Genomic DNA, 23,931 nt, shown 5'->3' on the forward strand with positions numbered 1-23,931 from the left:
GCTCAAGGTGGTGGGTAAAGAGAGTATTTATATAGAAACAAAGGAACCTTCTAGGTAATAGCTAGAAATATTATAATAAAGTTATATTATCAAAATATCTAGAGTAGGTGGATATAACCTACACTAGTTAAGACCTCCACTTCCCCTTACTTTATAAAGAACACGCTCCTTTCCCATTGGTCCATTTTTTTTCTTTTTTTTTTCAAACTTCCGTCATACTCCCTCTTATTCCCGATAACTGTCCCATTGTCCATTTCCGTCTATTCACATAACTATCTCATTGCCCCTTTTTTGTAATGCTTTTTCTTACATAATGACTATACTACCCTTATTACTTTTCATTATTTACAACCTAACCCACCCTTAACTCATCCTATTAGTACTTTTCATTGTCCATTTCCGTCTATTCACTCACTTTCTTAATTCTTGTGTCATTTCAACAATGAGATAGTTATCGGGAATAGGAGAGAGTATAACTTAGCCTATTTCCAATACTTATTAAAAATACATTTTTACAGGCTTTGACCTTTGACCATGTTGACCTTGTATAAAAATACGGAGTATTACTGTTACTTTATTAAATTTCTCTCGTAGTTTAGTTATGGGTTAGTTTACGAGTTATTAATTAGGGTTCAATTTTTGCAATCAAATTGCCATATTAGTTCAACTCAATCTTCTCCTTTAACATGGTATAATTTTCTCACTCTATCTTTCATTATTGTTATTACTATATTTTGTTATTTGTATGATTTTTATATTTAACTAGTCCGAAATTTCAATCTTTCTCAGTTGGATTAAATTTACTATTATTATTGCTAGTGGGTTATTTGAATAGTGTAGTTTTATTCATGTTTAGTGTGCAATTTTTGTTGGATGTTGGGTGTGTACAAAGGATGATGAATTGATGAGTGATTAATCAGTGTTTGACTTATCTTGCGTAGTTATCGATTTCATTGTGTGTGGTTGGTTACCTTGGTAGATTTGTATGTCTTGAGAATTCCTAGACGCCTCTAGGCGTCTCATTCGTTTTTTTATCCCCGTTGAAAAAGATATTTGGGGCAAATTGAGCACATTTTAGGTTGGTTTAAGGTCTATTATCGTGAGACTGAGTAGTTCTTTATCCGGGTTCTTAATAGAGTTTCCTTCCCCACGAGAGTGAGAATTTATCTTTGTCGGGTCTTCGAGGTTTGAGAGAACTTCATCCCCCGACCCTCAATCCTCACTGTAATATCCGGTTCTTTTGGGAATTCTAAAGGACTCTTTGGGATTAATGAGAGGACCCTATGGATTGACGAGAGTCTACTCGGGTGTAAGGTATCTCGTGGCACTAGATCGAGTGGAAGTTGTACTAGACCTAGTATGGGTTTGGTGGACCGAGTAAGTGGCACTCGGTCAAGTATTGGTATACTCGACCGAGTGAGGCCACTCGACCGAGTGAGGCCACTCGGCCGAGTGAGGCCCACTCGGCCGAGTGTACTGATCCACTCAACCGAGTTGAGCAGTTCAGTGGACGTTATAACCTATGTCTGGATTAGAATCCATCTAACCTTAAATCATTTCTTCCTCTCTCTCTCTCTCTCTCTCTCTCTCTCTCTCTCTCTCTCTCTCTCTCTCTCTCTCTCTCTCTCTCTCTCTCTCTCTCTCTCTAAATCCTCAAAACACTCTCCTTTCTCTCTAGAACTCTCCCAAATCCTCTTCCAAGGAATCTAAGCTTAAGTTTAATTTGAAGATCATACACCTCCTCCTCCACTTTTGCGATCTTCATGTGGTAAGCCTATGTTAGGATCTTTGTTAATTGAGTTATAATTAAGGATTTGAGTAATTAAAAGGTACTAATAAGAAATTTTATATAATGAGCATGGGATGTGTTGTGATAAAAATTATGTGACTCATGTAAGATGTGACGATTTTGTGAGACGGATGTTACGCGTATTGGTTTCTTGAGCGGAGTTGCTATGAGGTAGGGTTTCCCTACTCGGTTTCAATAGTATGAATGTTTACATATGTCATTATTGTTGTGGTTAGTCTCGCATGATTGTTGCAATTGCATATCACCATCTTATTGGGTACATGTGTCTTAGAGGATTGTTGTAGTGTTGGATTTGCATTATAACATGTTAATGAGGAATTATGTCTTAAAGCATTATAGAAATTATTGTGATTGCATTATAACACGATAGTGGGTATTTGTCATTGGTTTCATATTGTGGTCGGATTTGGATTATAACATGATAATGAGGTTTATGTTGTTTGATAGTGTCTCACTTGGCATTTTGCAATGTATATTGATTACATGTGATTGTTGGTGGAGATTGGAGGTTGTGGTGGAGTTGTGTGTGTGGTTGTTGAGGAGAGGTATGGGGGTTTGGGAGACCGTCTTACTCTTAGTCGCTCCTTGGAGTTTCTCACTCCAAAGAGGACGTGCATGTTTATGGCTTGAGGACTGAGGGATTTGGGTGAGTCCCGAATATGGCAGGGGTCCGGTTAGCGCCCGGGCTCGGTACTTCGGGTGCGTCCCGGGTACCGGTGAGGCGGTTGTGGAGTTTAAGCCAGAGGTAGACCTGGAAAACGGGTCAATCGGGCCGGGTTCGGGTCGGACTAATTCGGGTTGGGTTCGGGTCGGGTCTTCCATTGATTTCGGGTTAATTCGGGCCGGGTCGGGTCATTTTGGGTTTCGGTTCAAGCGGGTCGGGTTATTTCAGGTCGGATCATTTTCGAGTAAATGAATATGAGAGAAAAAGTCATTTCAAGTCTTTTCGGTTCAATTAGAGTTATGTTTTATTGGGTCACTTTCGGGTTGGTGGATTAGGATCGGGTCACTTTCGGGTTGGATCAGTTAGGGGTCAAGAAATCTCGGGTCAAGTCGGGTCAATTTGGGGTTTCGGGTCATATTCGGGCGATGTAGTTCGAGTCAATTTATGGTCTCGGGTCAGCCTTTTTGGGTCGGGTCAATCAGGTCGGGTTGCTTTTGCCAGGTCTAGCCGGAGGTGACTTGTGATCTATGTGAATCTTATTCATTGTATGGCATTGTTCTCATATCGTGTCATAAGCATTTGTATTATTGTAACTGACGTGTGTGGTTATGTGTAAATTGTCACCTTCTTTAATTGGGGTGGCCTGTGATGATCTATATGATATTTCCGATCATATGGGGAGTTTGGAGTACAAGTTGGATATTATGATGATCAGGATATGGGCCGAGCCACAGACTTACGGAGTCGAGTCGAGTAGTCACATGTTAGTCGATGTAGATTCATTAGATGATTATAGTAATTGAGACATTTTGTATTGTATTATTCATTTATGACATTCAGTAAACATGTACTTTAATAGAATGTTGCTTAATTGTAGTTTAGATTCACTATCTTGGCAACCGAGATGGTGACACTCCCAATTACCTTGACCGGGTAAGAGGGGGTGTTACAAAGTGGTATCAGAGCGACGATTTTGGAACCTGAACCAATTAACCAAAATGAACCTAGATGTGTAATAAAATGAACCCGACATGAGTACAATAGGAGGTCGGCTTTGAATGAGTAGGCGCCCTCATTCCAAATCTAGACCTTACTGTCTTACCCGGTAAACTACGGAGCGGTTATTAATACGAGTGAACACTTACGTGAAACGTGACGTGAATTATATGTGTGTAATAATGAGTTGATGAACTATTTGCATGGTAAAGTCTTACATGATGTAATATATGTCAATGTGTAAATTTAGCATGAGAACTCCGCCTGTGAGTGTTTTCGGGCATTCGCTGACGGTCCCAAGCCCGGATAAAGGAGGAGGGTTGCGGTAGGTCTGTGGCAGCCAGCATAAAAACTTAGTCACTTTTTATGGACATGAATCGGAATTTGAACATCGTTGGGGCGTCTCCTCAAAAGCGACGCGCTGCACTTCTTAAACCCGGGTGTAGTGAAAAGTATGTGAGGGTTGCTAGGTCGTCGCCCGGAAGCGACGCGCCATCTTTACATCTGGGGGTGGTGTCAAATAGGCAAGGGTGCGCTACATCTTCTAGACCCGGGTGTAGTGAAAAATATGCAAGGGTTGTTAGGTCGTCGCCCAAAAGCGGCGCGCCACCTCGAAGTATGGGTGTGGTGTCAAATAGGTTTGGATCTAGGAAGCATGGTCAAGAGCGGGTAAAGAAATCAGGACATGTCTTTAGGAAGGGTAGTAGGTTACGGTTTGGTACTTGGAATGTTGGCTCTTTGACAGGGAGATTAGCTGAGGTAGGGGAGGTTATGAAAAGGAGGAGAGTGCATATAATGTGTCTACAAGAGACAAAGTGGGTCGGAGATAAAGCAAGGGTGATAGCGCCTTGGGGTTATAAGCTTTGGTATACGGGTAAAGACAAAAGTCGTAATGGAGTGGGTATTGTCATTGATAAAGATTACATTGATGATGTGGTAGAAGTATCGAGAAAGAGTGATAGGATTATGAGTATTAAGCTTGTAGTCGGGGATGAGGTGGTGATGGTTATAAGTGCTTACGCACCTCAAGTAGGTTTGGATGCTTCTTTTCGACGAGCCTTCTAGGAAGATTTGGAAGAGGTTGTAGAACGAGTCCCTATTGGAGAGAAATTGATCATTGGTGGTGACCTCAATGGGCATGTGGGTACTAATGGAGTTGGCTTTGAGAACATTCATGGGGGTTTTGGGTTCGGGGAGAGAAATGAAGCAGGAAGTGACATATTGGATTTTGCTTTGGCATATGACTTGGGTATAATGAACACTTGGTTCGAGAAAAGACATTCTCATTTGGTGACTTATAGAAGTGGAGGTAATGCTAGTCAAATTGACTTCCTTTTGGTAAGGAATGTGTGGAGGAAAGAGTACACCGATTGCAAGGTCATACCCGGGGAAAGTGCCGTAACACAACATAGACTAGTGGTTCTTGATTTTCGGGGTAAGAGAGACTTGAGGAAGAGAAAGATAATCGGTGAGGCACGGATCAAGTGGTGGAAGCTACAAGGGGGAAACCAACAAGCGTTTTTGGATAAGGTTGGAAGTAGCGATATTTGGTCGGATTGCGAGGAGAAAGATATTGATGCAACGTGGGATAGATTGGAGCATGTTGTAAAGGATTTGGCTAGGGAGGTACTAGGGGAATCTAAAGGGAATAGACCATCAAGTAAGGACACATCTTGGTGGAACGATGTGGTGAGACAAGCGATAAAGACTAAACGTGTATGCTATAAGGTTCTGGGGAAATGCATGAGTGATGAGAACTTTGAAAAATACAAGGAGGCTAGACGAGCCGCTAAAAAGGCCGTACGGGATGCGAGGTCAAAAGTTAACCAAGAAGTGTATGTCAGGTTGGACACGAGAGAAGGAGAGAAGGATATCTATAAACTGGCTCGCATAAGAGACCGAAAGACGAGAGATATTGGGAGAGTTAGGTGTGTGAAAGATATGGACGACAAGGTTAAGTTCGGATAACGAGATAAAGGCTAGATGGAGTTCTTACTTTGATAATTTATTCAATGGACATCAGGAACAAGGTTTTGGGGATGTAGAGGTAACACCAAGCATGGTTAATCGGGAATTTGTGCGTAGAATACAAAAGAGTGAAGTTAGAAAGGCGTTAAGGAAGATGGGGTCAAAGAAAGCTGAGGGACCGGATGGTATACCCATAGAAGTTTGGAGGTGCTTCGGGGAGAAAGGGATTGAATGGGTAACCATGCTCTTCAACAAGATTTGGAGGAGCAACAAGATGCCATCGGCTTGGAGGAAAAGCACTCTTGTTCCTTTGTACAAGAACAAAGGTGATGTCCAAGAGTGTTCCAATTATCGGGGAATTAAACTTATGAGTCATACAATGAAGTTATGGGAGCGGGTAATCGAGCAAAGGCTTAGGAGATATGTAGACATCTCGGAAAATCAATTTGGATTTATGCCCGGGAGATCGACTATGGATGCGATTTTTATCATGAGACAGTTGATGGAATACCATCGGGACAAGAAGAAGGATTTGCATATGGTTTTTATTGACTTGGAAAAGGCATATGATAGGGTACCAAGAGAAGTACTTTGGTGGGCTTTGGCAAGAAAGGGTGTGTCGCGAAAATATATTGACCTCATAAAGGACATGTATGAGGGGGCTAGTGCAAGTGTTCGCACTAATGTTGGGAGAACGGAAGAATTTCCTATTACCATCGGGGTGCATCAAGGTTCCGCACTTAGTCCTTTTCTCTTTGCTATAGTTATGGATGAGTTAACAAGGGATATTCAGGACGACATCCCTTGGTGTATGATGTTTGCTGATGATATTGTGTTGATTGATGAGACAAAAGAGGGGGTGGAGAGAAAGTTGGAATTGTGGAGGCAGACTTTAGAGACTCGTGGGTTCAGCCGAGCGAGTAAGACCGAGTATTTGAGGTGTCAATTCACTAAGGTGGCGGGGTTGAGATCGACAGAGGCGGGGAGTATTATTTTCGATGGGAATGTTGTTGAGGGTTCTGATTTCTTGAGATATCTAGGATCTATTATTCAAAAAGATGGGGAGTTAGACGGAGATGTGGCTCAGAGAATTAAAGCGGGATGGTTGAAATGGAAGAGTGCTTCGGGGTTTCTATGCGATAAAGATATGCCCCAAAGAATAAAGGGAAAATTTTATCGCACGGCAATTAGGCTCGCCCTACTTTACGGCTCGAGTGTTGGGCGTGAAACATTGTCACATTCAAAAGATGAGTGTGGCGGAGATGCGCATGTTGAGGTGGATGTGCGGACATACAAGGAAAGATCGGTTAAGGAATGAGGTGATTAGGGAAAAGGTAAAAGTGGCGCCAATAGAGGACAAGATGATGGAAAACCGACTAAGATGGTTTGGCCATGTGAGAAGGAGACCTATGGACGCACCAGTTAGGAGGCTGGAGCCTTGGAGAACAGAAAAAGGTCCCTAGAGGCGAGGAAGACCGAGACAGATACATGGTTGGTTGAGAGTGATAGAGCACGATATGAGAGTTCCGGGGCTTGAGGAGAGTATGGTGACGGAGAGGGCACAATGGAGGGAAAGGATACATGTGGATTTTTAGTATTTGATGTTTTTTGATAGATTTAGTGTTTTTTTATTTATTTAATTTAAAGAAATTAATTTATTTATTTTTCTCTCCTTTATTACACACTTTTTCAACAACCACTTTCTTATAGATTTTACCTGGTTCATTCCGGATCCTTAACTCTATTTCGGTTTTTAAAAGTCGTTTTAATCTTTTCTCTCGATTTAAATTTTAGGTTTTTATAAAAGAAAGACGGAATTCGATTTTAAAACCCCTAAGTTCAGCTTGATTTTCCATTACATTTTCGTTCTCCCTTTTTGTTTTTCATCTTCCCTTTTTTATTCGCATTTTGAGGCGTGCATTCACCCTTGGACGGTTCGAAAGGATGATTCATGTCAGCCGACCCCAAATCATTTTGGGATTAAGGCTCTGATGTTGTTGTTGTTGTTGTTGTTGTTGTTGTGTGTAAAGTTAGCATGAGGAATATGGCACCATATGAAGTTTGGATGAAAGCATGGATACGTATAACATGTTTTAGGAGCGGGTACTAGATGTTGGAGTATGATGAGCCTTGATTTCGTTCTTTGGCATTCTACTACCGTATATGTGCGTAGACTATGCTAGTACTACCCTTAGAGTGCGATTTAGTAATGGTTGCTAGTATGTTAATTGCTTGTATAGGAATAGTGCATCGGAGACGGTAGATATAACGACGCGTAAACTAACTTGGGATAAGTCACCGTGGCTAGGAGTTTTTGTATGTCAATGTGAAACTCGATTATGTTACAGCGTTGTTTTTTTGGTACAAACATTACTTTGCTTTTAATTTTTTAGTACATGGAACTCTTAACCTCAACTGTCATCTTCGTTCTAGTGTAAGTTGAGGCAATCCCACATCAGAATTATAATGCCTACATAGTTGCTTTATAGGTAGGTTTATTACCATATTTATCACCCATCTACATCTACGATATATAGGCAGCTTTAATGAATTTGAAATCCATAACTCATATGACAAATTAATATCTAGCCATTTGTAGGATGGACTAGTTTTGAACGGCCTAACCATTGATGTCCGTTTTATATCCGCCATAGAAAACCCATATTATCCTAATATCTTTTTCCTAAACAGTAGGCGCACTGAAAATCTAATAACCAATATTTTCCTCCTTTGCTAATGAGTTCAAAGCATAAAAGTTGAACAGACAAGTGACCATCATCAGAATTCAAACCCAATTAGCATCAAATCACGTTTTGTTGTTCAATTGATCCGGACCTTCCAACAAATATAAGTGTATAGAACCATCGCTTAGAACACCACAAATGCAAGAAATTGGAAGTACGCAGCCTTAAAACAACATAGATATTGCACAGCACGGAAAAAAGTTATGCAGATTGTATTGCAAAATCCGGAAAGCAAAATGGAACGAGTCATGTCATAGTGACAGGAGCTAGTAACTGTACAGGCCTATCTCCGTGACTACGGCAAATTAAACCAGAACTTGTAACTATAAACATTTCAAGTGAACAATGATACGCCACATGAAATCTGATACATGATGCTGCCGTATTCGGATTGGAAAAACATACCTCAAAAAGTTCCAGCAACACTCACATGTTACCATAGAAAAACAACGAGCCTCAACCAATACTTACAGAACCAGCCCTATAGCCAAAAAAAATCCGGTTTCTAAGCAGATTTGTTACCTTTTCTGAGGAATTTCATCAACCAATGCTTCTTCGTTCTTAACCATGGCCTTCTTTGCAAGCTCGTAACCTGCAAAGTTCATTGCACCGAGAGGGGCCACCCAAAAGAACCTGGGAATGGCTCCTTTGAAGAATCCAAGGGGACCTTCGTGATGGAGAATGGACAAGGCTATGATAGAGGTGGATATCGGGCGTCCATGAGGAGCTGTCATCATTCTGGTCTTTAGCACATCAAATGGTGTAGTGATTACTGCGGCAATCCCACCTGAAAGCGCTCCTACTGCAATCGTCTCCCATGCCTCTAGTTCCCGACCAAGGAGATGTTGAGCAAGCTGTGGAGAAACATAAACAAACCATAAACAACTAAAATAAAGAATACCACACCCATTTATACAGTCCCCTTTGAATTTGATGGTCAAACGATATGGACTTTTACCAATAAATTCTCGCAATAAACTAGAGTACAATACTTGCAATTTCTTTAAAATGACTTTAGAATAGAGAACCTTTTTAGACTCTGCATAAAGCCCCATTCCAGCTACATATAAAGGAACCTCTCGGCAAAGAGTTACACCAGTCCCACGGAAGAAGCCTTTCAAACCGTCTTGTTGCCAGGTACCCACGATGGCCTCCCCAACATTGTTAAAAAGCCCAGCTTGCAAACGCTGCTTCAATACCTCACATGGTATCCGCGTTGCAGTTCCCAGTAATGTGCTGCAAAATGATGCTAAAGATTGTACCTGAACCACATATTAAAATTTCTGCATTAGTTTTCATCTCCAAAAAAAGCCAAAGATTCACTAGTCTTTGGTTTCCGTTATAATGTAAAGTAAAATGGCTTACACAGTCGACTACAATTCTTTTTGTCGTGAATAGGGTTATTTAATGAAATTCTTGACAATTTTCATCATGAGTCATTCGAAAATGGCATGTTTACAACGCAAGGTTAGGTCGCATACCGTTTTTTTTATCAAGTCTTTGATTCTGGATTATAATGGAATAAAGAAAAATGACTAGCAAAATTGGCTACAATTCCTTTTGTTGTGAAGTAGCGATCACTCGACGAAATTATGGACAATTTTTTATTTTAGGACACTTGGAAACAGTCTCTCCGTTGTTAACAACACATGAGTTAGGTCGCATACGTTTGACTCGCTAACCTCATCGATTGGCGGGGCCCTTGACTCCTTGAGGCACTAGGATAATGTTATTATTGTTGTTTAACTAGATGAATCACAAGCTGGCCCACAATTATCAAACTCAAGAAGGGTTTATATGGCCATTACAAGGAAGACTTCCCAGCTCCCAGAGTTAGAGTGTATTAAAATGGAATGCATTACATTGCTTTCGATTTTGACACCAAAGGATTAAAAAATGACTCTATCCATCTCCACGAATAGTTTACGTTTGCTTTGGAATGCTTTTTTTTATATAAGCCAAGTAAGTGATACATGTAGTGCAACCAGTGAGTTTGAATAGGGTCCCCAAAATGTTGGGGTAAAAAGTTATCCTCGTAACTAATTTAGAATACTCTGAATCTGAACTATTGGCTTGATGTTTAACTCTGAAATTTATATTCCACATTGACTTGCTTTCGGAACCTATCGGCCTAAATTTTTCCCAAAACTAATCGTTTAGTCTCCCAGTTAATCGCACAAGTTACTCTGCCAGACGCCTCATTTCCTTCATAACTGAATCAATCCTCCGATTAGACAAATGAAGTGTACTTTTCAATTAAATAATTCCTTAATTACAAAGCCTACCCCTTAGTTTAGTCTCTCTCCATTCATTAATCAAATCTAAAGGAGTATATGTTACAGTCTATTCATTGCTGATAAAGCGGAAGATGCTACCTTGAGCAAAATGTTACCTGAATTTCAGGCAGCGTTGGGGCGACATTAACTAGCACGAGTTTGGTAGCCTCAAATATTCCAGTTCGTAGTCCATGGCTGCCATTGTAAGAAATCAAAATTTAGAAATACGACAACAAAGTGAAAATGGAGAAAAGGATCACAAGGAGTAACTACAAACCTAGTAAACTGCCCAAGAATTGCAGGGATGGAACCCCTGTACAAACCCCGAACTCCAATCTGAGGAACCCTTGATATAACTTCAGGGAACGACAGTGAGGATGTTTGTACTCTAGTCTGTGAAACAGATACAACACTATTAGACACGCTGATTCAGTAAATATATTTTTTAATTTAAGAAACACGGCAGCGAAACCACATTTTCATGTTACACTCCCTTCACGAACCTATGAGAAAAGAAATGCAACAGAAGGCTGGTAGAATTTATTTCACTGTAGTATTGTATTGAAGACTAAATTACTCTGACTCTTCATATCCCAACCTATCCACATGTAGAAAGTCAGGCATAGGTATGACACTCGGACACTTCAATTTAAGCCAACAATAAGTGGAGTTTTTCATAAAATAGCCGAATAAGACACTTGGTCACTTATCTCGGATAGTTCTAAACAAGACCTAGTGACAGAGAGTCCAGAAATCAGATTTTGGATATGGAAAATTACCTTAATGGTGTCAACTGGGTGCAATAATGAAGTAGAAAGTCCGGAGGCGAGGCCGCCTGCTAGAGCAGAACGTAACACATTTCCAGCAGGTATTTCCACTGGTGGTGCAACAGGAACCACAGTAGCAGCTTCAAACCATACATTCCTGCATACATCACAAACAGTTCGAAATATTAAATACCCCATCTAAAGGAAAAATGTGATCCTCACCAATATAGAAACCCTAAATATCCAAGAAAATGAAAGTAGCAAGGCTGGATCTGTCATACATGAAAATATTTCAGAAAGCTTTCAAGGCAACATCCACAACATAAAAGTAAACTCAAATAATTCCCTTCCCCGAATCGCAGCATCCTTCGTAGTTTAAATGCCAAAAGAGAAAATAATAGTCCTCTCAAAGTCTACATGGACTGAAAGTTTAGTAACTTTCAGAAAGGGACGGAAAAAATTCATGTGAATGATAGGCAACGTGGGTTTGACTTTATTTTTATATTACGATGTATCTTTACTTTTCGTTTCATCTCCTTCACCCTTCTTCCCTATTTCCTTATTTGGACATACAATAATATATAAAATGGACGAGAATACCCATACTCACCCTTTCCCCTGCTCCAATTCACCTCAACCTACCATAATACACCCACACACTCTCTCCTCCATCCACAACCTATTCTCCACAGCCTCACCTCAGCTCAACCCACACCACCATCGACGCCCACCTACCCTCATCACTTACTCTCTCCTCTTCCACAAGCTCATTTCAGGACAAAACAACAATAAAAACTGCTGTTTTGATCCAACCGTGCACCCCCTTCTCCCTCCACACCTGAGTTTGTTTGATTGGATAACAAAGGTTGGCGGCGGTTTTCCGCTGTTTTTTGTGGTGTTTTTGGCTGGAATGCTGGATTGGTGGTGATTAGGGCTAGGTTCCAGTGATGGTGGTGGTGGTCATGGTTGGGATGAGCTGGATGGTTGGGTATAAGTGAGAGAAAAGAACATAGGTGGGTAGTATGAGGGGGTTAAACTCATTACTCTTTGGCTGTGGATTATAATGGAATAAATCAAAATGGCTCACTAAAGTGGTTGCGCTTCTTTCTTTAGTGAAGTAGCGGTCCTACGATGCAGTTCTCGACGGAATTTTCATCTTGGGTCATTCGGAAACAGCCTCTCTATGTTGCTAACACAAGGGTAAGGCTGCGTACATCCACCCCCCTTCCATTTACCACGCAAGTTGCGGGAGCCATTGAGGCATTGGGGTAATGTTGTGGTTGTTGTGTGTAAGGATAGGGAATAAAACAAAAACTAAGAGGGAATATAAATTTTTCTTCTCTTTTATACATACATCTCCAATTTATATCTTGTTTTAATTCTCATTGAAAATGGTTTCCCTCATTTTTATGTCTTTTCCTTTATTTCTCCCTGCTTTGATTTTTTTTGGCACAAATATCGCTTCGATTATCATGTTCTCTCTTTCCTCAACTGTTTCATTGTTGTCCCACCTTATTAGGTTGACAATTGCAGAAGACAATTCATGTTAATTGACTTCACATCATTTCAGAACTAAGATTCTGCTGTTGGTCAAGCATGGAGAGAGTGCACTGATCAATGCCGGGAATAGATCTTTCTTTTTTTTTTTTTTTTTTTATGACGAGGGGTTGAATCCCCCCGGGTCCATGCATTCCCGCACCACCACATGGACCATGTAAGCCACCCCTTCGGGGGCTGCAGTGGCCAAGTGATCATCGCCCCAGCTGGTAGTCGAACCCGGGACCTCTCAACTCCTGCACTTCTGCAAGCTTCAAGGTTTAACCCGGCTACCACTAGGGAATAGATCTTTCAGGAAAAAGGATGACGACACATTTTGGGCATGCTTATAGTGGAGGTGAGTATTATAGGGTGATGGAAGAAAAAACAAATAAAAAAAAAAAGAGAGATTGGTGGTGGTGGTGGTGGTGGGTTTTTGAATGAGATTATGAGTGGGCGATAATCACCCACCTCCCTCCTAGGGTAATGTATTGTCCGTATAGTGGGAGTCTAGCGGAAGTAATAGTTCTCCTCAACTTCTCCCACAACTCTTTCATCATCCCTTCACCACCAACACTACTTCCTTTTCTCATTTATTTTGACCTCCATCACTCCCGTAACAATTACACCTAATCCATGCAAGCCCTTAGAAGAAATGCAAAACAGATACAACGAAAGAGCGCGTCAATCGGTAATCAGCACTTGTTGATAAATAAGTCAAGGCTCGCAGATTAACAGGAGAAAATAGGCTCTCATGTTATATTTACAATGATTGGGTTTTCTAAATTTAATCAGACCAATGTCGGAGTTCACGTCAATTGAAATTATTGAGTACTTTTTAATCGTCAAAGAAACTAATGATTTGAGAATTCTGGAGGCATTTATCATACTTCACCCATTCACAGCAAGCAAATCATTATTGCCATCAATCATTAAAAACACAAATGTACTTTTGTCGTAAGCGCCAAGTTTTAAATTGCCAATTCGCATCCTTCTACATGATGCAAACTCTAACTAGCATGTATGATCCACGCAAGATCGTTCTATTCAAAAGATAAAACGCTCTTTGATACGTATTAAGGACAGATTGCTGCCATATATAACAGTGCTTCTATTACAGACAATTAACAAAAAAGCCACCGCTAGTGCCCAGTAAGACCGATCATGTAGCCCCATGATAGTCGTGAAAACCAATATATGTTGCCAGTAGAACAAAACTCAGACATAACATAATCAAGAACAAATTGACTAATGGATGAAGCAACTATTTCTCCTTCACCACTGTATATTAATAGAAATATTACACACCAAGTGCATCATCGATGAAGGCTCAGAAGAAATCAAACTAGCAGCTGAAGCATGTAATATTTACTGACAAGGAACTAAAGACCATCACCAAAGAGCTGTTTATAGGGCATAAAAAAAACCAGTTTCCTAGGTTGCCTATTCATTATGATACATACCACCAGTTATGCAATATGCTCCTAAGAGAGTGTCACATATATCAATTAAGTAAACATCATGATGCCAATACACGTGAAGCGAATCCAATAACCCAAATTTAACTCAGGCAGTAAGGCCAAAAGTGGAACATTAGACCACAATGTTTAATACTTTAATTCTAATTCTTTTTAGAAAATATATCAAACCTGCTAGGCTGCCATTCTTCGTAAACAGAACTTAGACAACAATTTTATCCAAGCATCCAATTCCTTTGCTGTATCCAAGCATACTCTGTCCATTTCATTTATTTATTTTTACAACTTTTAACCATGGCAGGAGTTCTAAGTAAAACAATACCACACAAAAGTAGTGAGGAGAAAGAATAAGTGGGCCACTTTCTTGAGAGGGGAATTAGAAGATATCAAAGAAACAGACTGAAAAGGGAAATTGGAAGATATCAAGGAAATAGATGATGTACATGAAAGAGAATCTCACCTAGGATCATCTTGCAAGCGATCAGAAGGTAGCAGCAGCATAAAATTGCGAAAATGTCCATAAGAGATGGATCCTCCAGTGTCAGCATTCAAAAATCTCATCATAGCTACTGCATGGTCTTCATTAGCCGGAAGTCCAGCATTTTTAAGAGATGCCAAAATTTCGCTTTTCTGAAGTGTACCGGACTTGGTTAAGCATAGAGAAGTATAAGCACGAAGAATAGTTGCTTCCCTCTGTTCCATTAATGTCAAAAATTGTTTCCAGCCAAATGACTTCGCAAATAGGTGACTTCTAGCACGGCGTAAAAATTCTCTAGCATATCTACGTGGCAATTTTCTCTTTCTCATAGCAATTTCGAGATCTTCGATATATACTTGGCCATCCCCATCTCTATCGAGCTCTTCAAAAAATCGCCTTCCTGCAATATGGTCATGTGCTTTAGACTTTAGTGAATTTGTGACTAGTGATGTGCAAGGGATAAAGGTCGCGTGAGAAAGCAAAGTAGCATAGAATAAAAAATAGTAACTATCAGAAAATGTTGAGTTTCTATCTCATCAATGATAAATTTATTAATGTACATGGATGTACAAAGGAAACAATATTACAATGATGCTAGATTCAATTTTACTCATAAAGGCATTTACAGGAAGCCATTATTTCAACACGAAGAATTCCACGTATATCAAACAACATTATATCCACAACAAAAATAATAAGCATAGGACATACTCAACCTGTTTGTTCACAAATAATTAATCAACTCTGTTTACACTTACATGAAATCTACTATTTGCTTTTTCACGGAAATTTAAGCTCAAGTGTTGGATTTCCATTGGCTAAATTTTCGATACATCCACAAATGTCACATGTTTAAGGAAAGTTTACGAACTCCCACAACAATCACGTTAATGGTAGGTCTGTGGATTTTTTTAAAGCAATATGCTCACAAACAAATTTACATTCACTCAAATAATTGGTAAGATCTTTCTATTTTACTTTCCAAAATTGCCACCATGGACTACAAAATAGAATGTTTGAGGCTATCTAGCTTTTTGTTAATCAATGTTACTTTGACAATTCACTTAGCCAAAATGTTAGGATACTCACACTTGAAATTTTTGAATTGGATTTCAATAGTGTCAAAAAAAAAAAGGAGAACAAAATCAAAAGGATGTGATAAAAATCACTTTGAAGAAGAACAAAGAAGAGAGAGATGTGGGGAGGAAAGGGCTCAATTAAAACTAAACACAGAGCAGAATTAAATTTCCACTCACTTTTTTTATGCAAGGAGCATAGGACTTCCAAATAAGTAAAAAAGTAGCATTGAACTTATTTGACTTTTGTTAATTGTTTTCCCGTTAGTAATGTGATTCTACATCAAAAATGTTACATGGAAATATTTATAAATTAAAGGGTTGGGGTAATTTTAATATTTTACAAAAGGAGTCGTGTCTGTGTCCACAAAATTGTTCAAGACACTTCTTGGATCTTACTCACATGTCACTTAATTCTTATAACTAAGTGTCACCCACTCGACACCGTGTCACATCCCACAGCGTATCAGCGAGTTTGAGTAACATATGTGCTAATTAATGTCAACCAAAGGTTGCATGGAATACAGATACTCCATCTCTTAGGGTAGCACCTTCGGCTTGGCAGCTTTGAAGGCGATAAATGCATTTTGTTTCAGCTCTATCCACTAAAGTTTAACTTCAGAATTTCTTCTCTGAGTCCCCTTGTCACCACGAAGCACGTCGCATAAACAGCAATAAGTGTAAGTTGCAAGATAAGACTCATCTTCAGGCATGCCTCGATTTGTTAAGTAATTAATTCAACAAGATGATGCCTTATATTAGTCATATACTACCGAGACAATAAACCACGCACAACATGAAGTTTGGTAACTATCTTTGTTTATCTTGTCTTTATGCTCAAGCCTCTAAGGTAACAATTCAAAAAAAATTGAACATGCTGGTACCAACTTTCCATGCTATTTCTAAAACTAAAGCGACATTACTCTTACAGTCTTACCCTGATGCCTCAAAGGATCCTGCATATGCCACTGTAACCACACGTACACAATCTTATCTTACCCTAAGTTGACTCAATGCAAAGATTGATTCCAGTTGATCCATGAAGAAAGTTGTGCTGAGCATCTCATAGCTTAGTTTGAAAAGGCGCGCCTCAAGTGCGCCTAAGGCGCGCCTTGGATGAGGCACTATCCGAAACACCTTGGTGCACTTTAGGTGCACCTTTTGGACAAGGCTCACTAAGCGAGGTTCATTAGCACGTCTAAATCTTTAGATATGCCTTTTCTTTGCACCATTATTCCTAAACTTTACTCCTTTAGATGTTAGTCAACTTGAAAACTTCTAAAAGGAGGAGTGTTGCCCAAAATTTTATTTCGGAAATAAAATAAAGCTAAAAAAATAAGGCGCCTCGCGTCAAAAAGGCGCGCGCCTTCGCCTTGCGTCTTGCGCCTCATCGCTTCAGCCCCATATCGCCTTGGTGCGCTTTGCGCCTCTTCAAACTAAGTCTCATAGACCGAAAATATAAGTGCATACAGCTAGTTGAGCAGTTTTCCTTTATTTCTTCATATGCCAAAGATAAAGAACAATGAGTTTCTGGCTCTATTCGAAATGAAATAACCATGACGTCTCTGATATTCCTTTATAGTTGCATTTTGTTCCTTTACCTCGCCAAATTTGAATACCTATCTCACTAGATATATTTTAATATTTCCTCCTTTCATCTCAGATTTGTAGATAAAAGCCAAAACAGGCAACAAACCATTAACTGTCCAACTGAAGTCTATTAAATTAATGAAAATATCTGCTCAAAACGATCTCACCAACAACACTACCAAAGTGCCGAACTCCCGCAAATGGCGGAATATGAGGGAGTTGGATGTGCGACTGTGCGTAGACCAGTCAAATTATGACCCAACCCGAAAATCCAACTCGCCCGACCTATTTTTTCCACGGTCTTGAACCTGAAAATCTAGACCCGCAACATGTTCGACCTGAACCCAAAATGACCCATTAATTTCTGGTCGAAACCCGACCAACTGGGTCAAACAGAATTTTATTAAAATATTAGTATTTATATATTATATTTTAAATAATAATTAAAAAATAATTAGTTTTTGTACTTTCAATTATTATAAAAATAACTAAAAAACCAATACTATAATTATTAATAAAATAATTATTAAAATAGCTATTAAAATAACTTAATTTCTATAATTGTGTCAATATAATTAATGTAACCATTTAATATGATTAAAATATTAATATAAAATATGTTTTAATTTTAAAAAAAAAATATATGTTTTGATTTAAAAAATGGTAAAAAAAAGGCGTAGGAAATTATTCTTTAACACGTATTCTGAACCAGACTCGTAACCTGTATGACCCGACCCGTATTTGACCCGACCCGTATGGCCGAACCTGTGACCCGAACCACCCAACCCGCTTGACAGGTCTAGAATTCTAGATGTGTGTGGTCTTACCCTTGCACAAAGTGGCTATTTCCGAATGATCCAAAATAAAAACTGCATCGAATGACTCCTTCACAAATTAAATGAGGCGCAGCCAAAGTAGTGAGCCATATAGCTTTATTTCATCACAGTTTAGGACCAAAGAATAAAGCGTTTTTTACTCCGTGGAAAGGAAAAACACTCTAAAGAATCTCACCAATGATATATAACCTAAGACATCTAAAGCTTAATAGCTAAGGACGGGATAATCTTCCCACTTATAAAATAAAATTATTTCAAATGTTATGAAACGCAGAAACATGCATCAGCAGGGAAGGTGTGGTGTAACTGAGAGCAACTCGATTACCAATCACGCTCAATAAAGGATAATATTAACCTTAGAGAACAGACAACAAAAGAGGCCAGAGAATGGGTCAAGAAGTGCATAAATCCTGGGCGACAACCCAAGAACCCCACATGGCAAAATTATTTTATTCCAATCTAGCAAGTTGGTTACTGGCATATTTCCCGCTTTAGTAGTTTATTAGTTCACTAGCACCCCTTCTAGTCTGTCACGAGAAACTTAAGCAACAACAGGCAAAACATTAAGCAAGCTCACAATGCAAACACAAGTGTGGATTTCCCAGTATCCAAAAAGGGAAAAAAAAAACACAAGCATTGTAGGAGATGTTTCAACCGATACCCCCTCCTCCCCGCAAAAACATGTAGATGGTACTATGCTTTACACTTTCCCAATCCTGAGATACTCTATAACGGAAATAAGCACAGTTTAGTTATAGACTGACAGATGCATGGAGATGATGATGATGTTTTTAAAACATTCAGTCCTCTGACTTCATCCCGACAGCCATTTACACCCATTACCTAGCACCATACGATTGCACAGCCGAAAAGATAGTAAAGAGATCTGACGAATATAATATCTGGAGCATCCACCTAATACTTGCAAAACCATATTGGCTTTCACCACTTTTCCATAGCGGATATTAGGTTCTCTATGAATACTCGTACCAAGTGCCAAAGTCATTTTCTGACCACGGAAATATTTCAAGACACTAGATTCTGCAATCTGAAAGCTCAAAGCTTCTTAACTCCACGCACAGATATCCAGTTGATGAAGCCACAGATATTTTTCCAGACACTGGCACTTGTCCTCATTATGTTGATGGTTTATACATTTTTTTTTTCTTCTCATCAAGTGACCCTAAAGTTCGCAACTATCCCTGACCATGTGTTTCTCCGTCGTCATTCCTCACCTTCCCCTGACCACACTATATCTCTCAAACTCTTTCAAACATAAAAGCTACATCTCCGAGGGACCTAAACATCTACAAGAGCGACATACAGGACAAGAGATACCAGACAAAACCTGCTCATACCTAATGTGTCAAAATCATTGTCAAGGGTGGCAAAACCCACAAGTAATTCACAGTAATATACTCAATGAAACAATGCCAAACTACATTGACAACAATTAGCTCAAGAAAAACAATAAAGGGGAGCTTCCTCCCGAGACTCAAAGCCAGATTAAAAGTTATAAATATGTTCAAAGTGTTTACTTTGAGGTTTCACAACAGCCTTTTATAATGTGGCTCAGCAATAGTCTTTTCACATTGTAAGAAGGTGTAATAAGTCACCAGACCTGTGATCTACTACTAATCTAGTTCAAAGCTTATTATTTCAACATAAATATTAAGGATTTCTAACAAAAGAGATGCCCTTCTGAGCATCAAAGGATCAAACGCAAAGTGCAACAGCTAACCAGCATATGATTGGATACAAGATGCTTCTATAGCCTAACTAGGTAACTTAAACAGCTGAGAAATGGGAAATAAATAATCAGGATTCTTATCTAAATAGCAGAGCAATAGATGAACTAAATTTAGGATAGATAGATATATAATACCTTCAGCCTCAGTGTATCTGAAAAAATCCTGAACAGAAAACAGCTTCTTCTTATCAGGAATGTCTTTGGTAGCACGCCCAAGTTGAGGCAGAAGCTCAATAAGTTCTGAAATTGATATAGTTGACAATGTTGTTTTCAAGCGTTCCACATTCGACAACGGGATGCTAAGCAGCCCACTAGCAAACTTTTGAGGTGTTAAAGTTCTGGGTTCTTCATTACCACTAGCAGTCTCACCAACATCCCCTTCCTCATTCACAGGCGAAGCAACTCCAACAAGTGTAGATGGTGCTCCACCCACCCTTGCAAACTTCAAATTTCCAAAAAATATATTCATATCGGCCCTTTTACCTTCTAGAATACTAGTAACAGACTTCCAATGATCAACATGAGTAGGGGATGGACAATCATAACCTTTTTCCTCCTTTTGTTTAACGACATGGTCAAGTTTTTGAAGATTATGCATCATCTGTTCAAAAATGAGACTTACCAAAAGCTCAAAGTTTAAATGATTTCCTTCATTGCACTTGGAATTATCAGTCGGAAGCATCATAACAAACAAACCCTTATCTTTTTCTCCTTTCTTCCCATCATAATTAAATGAGGATTTGGGTGACCGGGTAGATAAGAAGGAGGGTGCCTTTCCTTCATCAACTACTTTGGAGCATCGCTTCTTTCCGAATTTAAAAGGAGCAGGAAACCTCTGGACAAAACCATTAACAAACACCGACCACGTCATTGCAAACTGCAAACAGTTGAAGCATGATCCATCCTTTTTCACACAATCCCTACCAGTTGATTGTTCCCTCACCCCATTAACCTTGCGATCAGGATTTACGCAGTTTGGCGATATCATGCCCAATATTGACCTAATTGGAGCTTTTAACGACGACCCTTTTCTCTCATCCTCGTTAGCACTACAACGCGAAGTTGTATTCTTTCTCTTCAATGTGGATACATGAACCTTACTATTCTTTTTGCTGCTAACATTACTAGAACTATTCAAGTGCCCTACAAGTTGAGGATTACTAGAACCCTTTTTCGAATTCAACCAATTTAACTCAAACTCCTTTGTAGCTTTCTTAAAACCCGCCTCTAACGGCGAAAACATATCCTTAACAACATGAATTGATTTAAGTAATGATTCAACAGGGTCATTTCCAGACACCATCACTAAAACCCCAAAATTCTTCCCTTTTTCTTACTATGAAATTTCAGCAAATTAATTCAAATAACCCATTAAAAACCCTTCATCAATCAACCAAATTAATGAACTACAATCAACAGATAACATCAAATTCCCACAAATTCTTAAGTATAATCTTTTGTTATATGAACAACATGGGCACACCTGAAACTGAAGAACAATAAATGGGTTTGAGTTTAATTTAAGTATTATATCTGAAAACTAAGCTGCGAATTGTTCAATTTATGGTTCTTAATTCATTTCATTTAATTTTCTAGAGGTAAGAAGAAAATGCTGAGTAGGAAGTTACCTGATAATGCTAAATTTTGAGGATACGACAGATTAAAAATAGGAAAATTGATGATAAGAAATCTTTTTCAGCTAAAAATATTTGCCAAAATGAGAATTGTGGTGGCTAAAGATTAGACCTCCCTAGCAAAGTTTATTGTGATATACTCCCTCCCATCCAGACCAAAGCTTACAGTTACTTTATCACACTTGTCGATGCACGTTTTGTAACGTGCATATCTTCAGTTACACATTATTGAAACTTATAAAAATTTGATATTCTTATAGCATTCATGGCGATAAATCAAACAAGATCTCACATGACTATATTTTGCCTTATAGATTAAGAATAATATCAAACATTCCCTACGACCATGAATAGTGCCAAAAAGCAACTGTAACCTTTGATCTGGATGAGAGGAAGTATACTTTTGTCTTCCCGAGTCCTTTTCAGAACTATTAATTTAAAAATATTTATGCTTTTGATTTTATAAAAATTTATAAGGAAATGAAAGCAATAGCAATAGTAGAACTTTATATGAAGTTCTTCACATTTTATATCATAATATACCAACACCAATTTCTAAGAATTTTTGTTCACAATAGAAGAACTTCATATAAAGTTCTTAGATGCAAGAAACTATAAAAATGAATAATGTAGTGAGGCATTCCTCCAAATTGACTTCTCTCAACTAATTGTATGAATGCGGATTTTGCAATGAAATTACCGGTCAAGTGGTGTGGTGTTGGAGTACCATTAGGTAGGTTCTCCTCGGTTGGTACGGAATGAGATGAAAAATTAGGCATTATGGGTTGATTTTGTGGTTGGTTTGGGATTGAGTTTTCCTCTCCTTGTCTTGCAAAAGAGTTGGTAAACTCAACACTATCAGATTGGACAATACCAATGTCCACAAGTTCTCCAATACCCACAATTGTCAAAGTTCCTCTAACAACTCTTCTAATATTCGTCAAAGTTCTTTCAATCTCGGGATCAATAGGTAAAGGTTCGCCTTATGATCTCCTAGACATGCAAAAATCAAACAACTAGAAAACACTTAAAACTACTTTGAGGAGTTTTACTTCTCCAAAGTTAGGAAAGACACAACTAAAAACAACAAATAACAACTCAATTGAACACCATCCCCGGCAACGACGCCATTTTGATGAAGGCGGTTCGGAACATTGTCAATTATCCCTATCAAACAATATTTATAGTCTCAACAAACTACTCTTAATAGAGTGGTAAGTAAAGGTCGGATCCCAAGAGACGGGTATTGGATTACGTTATCGATTGTAGAAAGTTATGTCTTAGGGTATCACGATTTGGGTTGAGTTTGGGGTTTGCAATCTAAACTACTTAACAAAGAAAATGTAAAGTAAAGCAAAGCAAGCAAATGAGGTTGTAAATAATTGATTAAAGCACTAGGGTGTCATAAGTTCTTAAGGGAATCATGGTGAGATCATATAAACAAGTTTCATAGATGCAAGCAAGTTATTGTTGTAATGGAATCGAGTTAGTTTATATCTTAGAATTCCTAGGAAGATTTGGGTCCCGGAGCCGAGTTGGTCAAGACTGTACGTCTGTACAACACCTACAAGTCGAATTAATTTCTTCCTATTCAACTATATGCATGGTCTAACAAGTCTTGAGTTAGTTTATGTCTTACAATTCTTGTTGAATGGATAAGAGATTCAGGCTAGGTTGTCAATCAAGCATTTCATCAAGCATAACATGCGCATAAGTTGAAACTACAACAAGCAAGCAATCATATGAACTTATTAAGTAAAGATCTACCCCATGATTAATTCCCCTAATCCCCCATTAACCATAGCTAAGAGACTACTCACTCATGATCATGGTAAACATGCTAATAAGGGTGTCAATCATATTAACAAAGCTAAACATGGTGAATGAGTAAAGCAATAAACAATAATTAAGCAAAGGGTAAAAGAGATTGTACCAACTTAGGATGATCCAAGTAATAAGCAAAGAATAATAGAAGAAAACTTGATGAATGATGAAGAGTTGTCAATACTTCAATAAACCCAAATAGTCTTTAAATTACCCAACTAAATCTAAGAACACTTGAATGATTAAAGAAAGATTAAGATTTGATTAAGATTGAATTGTGTAATACAATGTAATTAACCCTATTAAAACTCAACTAAAACTTGATTAGGAATTGGTGATTAATCCCCTAATACAATGGGGTATTTATACTAAGTACAAGTATTAGGGTAACTATGGGCTTAAATGACGATTAAGTCCCTAAGATGAAGATTAACGCCTTGCAAGTCCCTAAGGAGTCGCTCGACCTAACCCTATTGAATGCCCATGCTGTAACGAAATTCGCTC

General features: G+C 38.7%; 1 protein-coding gene across 1 annotated transcript; it reads right to left on the bottom strand.

Moving 5' to 3' along the window:
• Positions 1-8,375: 8,375 nt before the first annotated feature.
• Positions 8,376-21,729, bottom strand: LOC141611975 (calcium-dependent mitochondrial ATP-magnesium/phosphate carrier protein 2-like). The gene is made up of 8 exons (XM_074430655.1): positions 21,598-21,729; positions 20,105-21,458; positions 14,700-15,117; positions 11,238-11,382; positions 10,736-10,851; positions 10,575-10,653; positions 9,211-9,444; positions 8,376-9,036 (listed from the first exon to the last, which is right to left on the bottom strand). The coding sequence occupies exons 2-8, from the start codon at positions 21,270-21,272 to the stop codon at positions 8,701-8,703; spliced, it is 2,496 nt and encodes an 831-aa protein (XP_074286756.1). The 5' UTR covers positions 21,273-21,458; positions 21,598-21,729; the 3' UTR covers positions 8,376-8,700.
• Between the last annotated feature and the right edge of the window lie 2,202 nt (positions 21,730-23,931).

Source organism: Silene latifolia, chromosome 11 (assembly GCF_048544455.1).
Source record: "Silene latifolia isolate original U9 population chromosome 11, ASM4854445v1, whole genome shotgun sequence".
In the NCBI taxonomy this organism is placed as follows: Eukaryota; Viridiplantae; Streptophyta; class Magnoliopsida; order Caryophyllales; family Caryophyllaceae; genus Silene; species Silene latifolia.

Coding starts and splice junctions, on each gene's coding strand:
- LOC141611975 (XM_074430655.1), bottom strand. CDS start 21,272: ATGGTGTCTGGAAATGACCCTGTTGAATCATTACTTAAATCAATTCAT. Junction 9,445..10,574: donor CAACGCTGCCTGAAATTCAG/GTAACATTTTGC, acceptor TATGTGGTTCAG/GTACAATCTTTAGCATCATT. Junction 9,037..9,210: donor TTTATGCAGAGTCTAAAAAG/GTTCTCTATTCT, acceptor GTTTCTCCACAG/CTTGCTCAACATCTCCTTGG.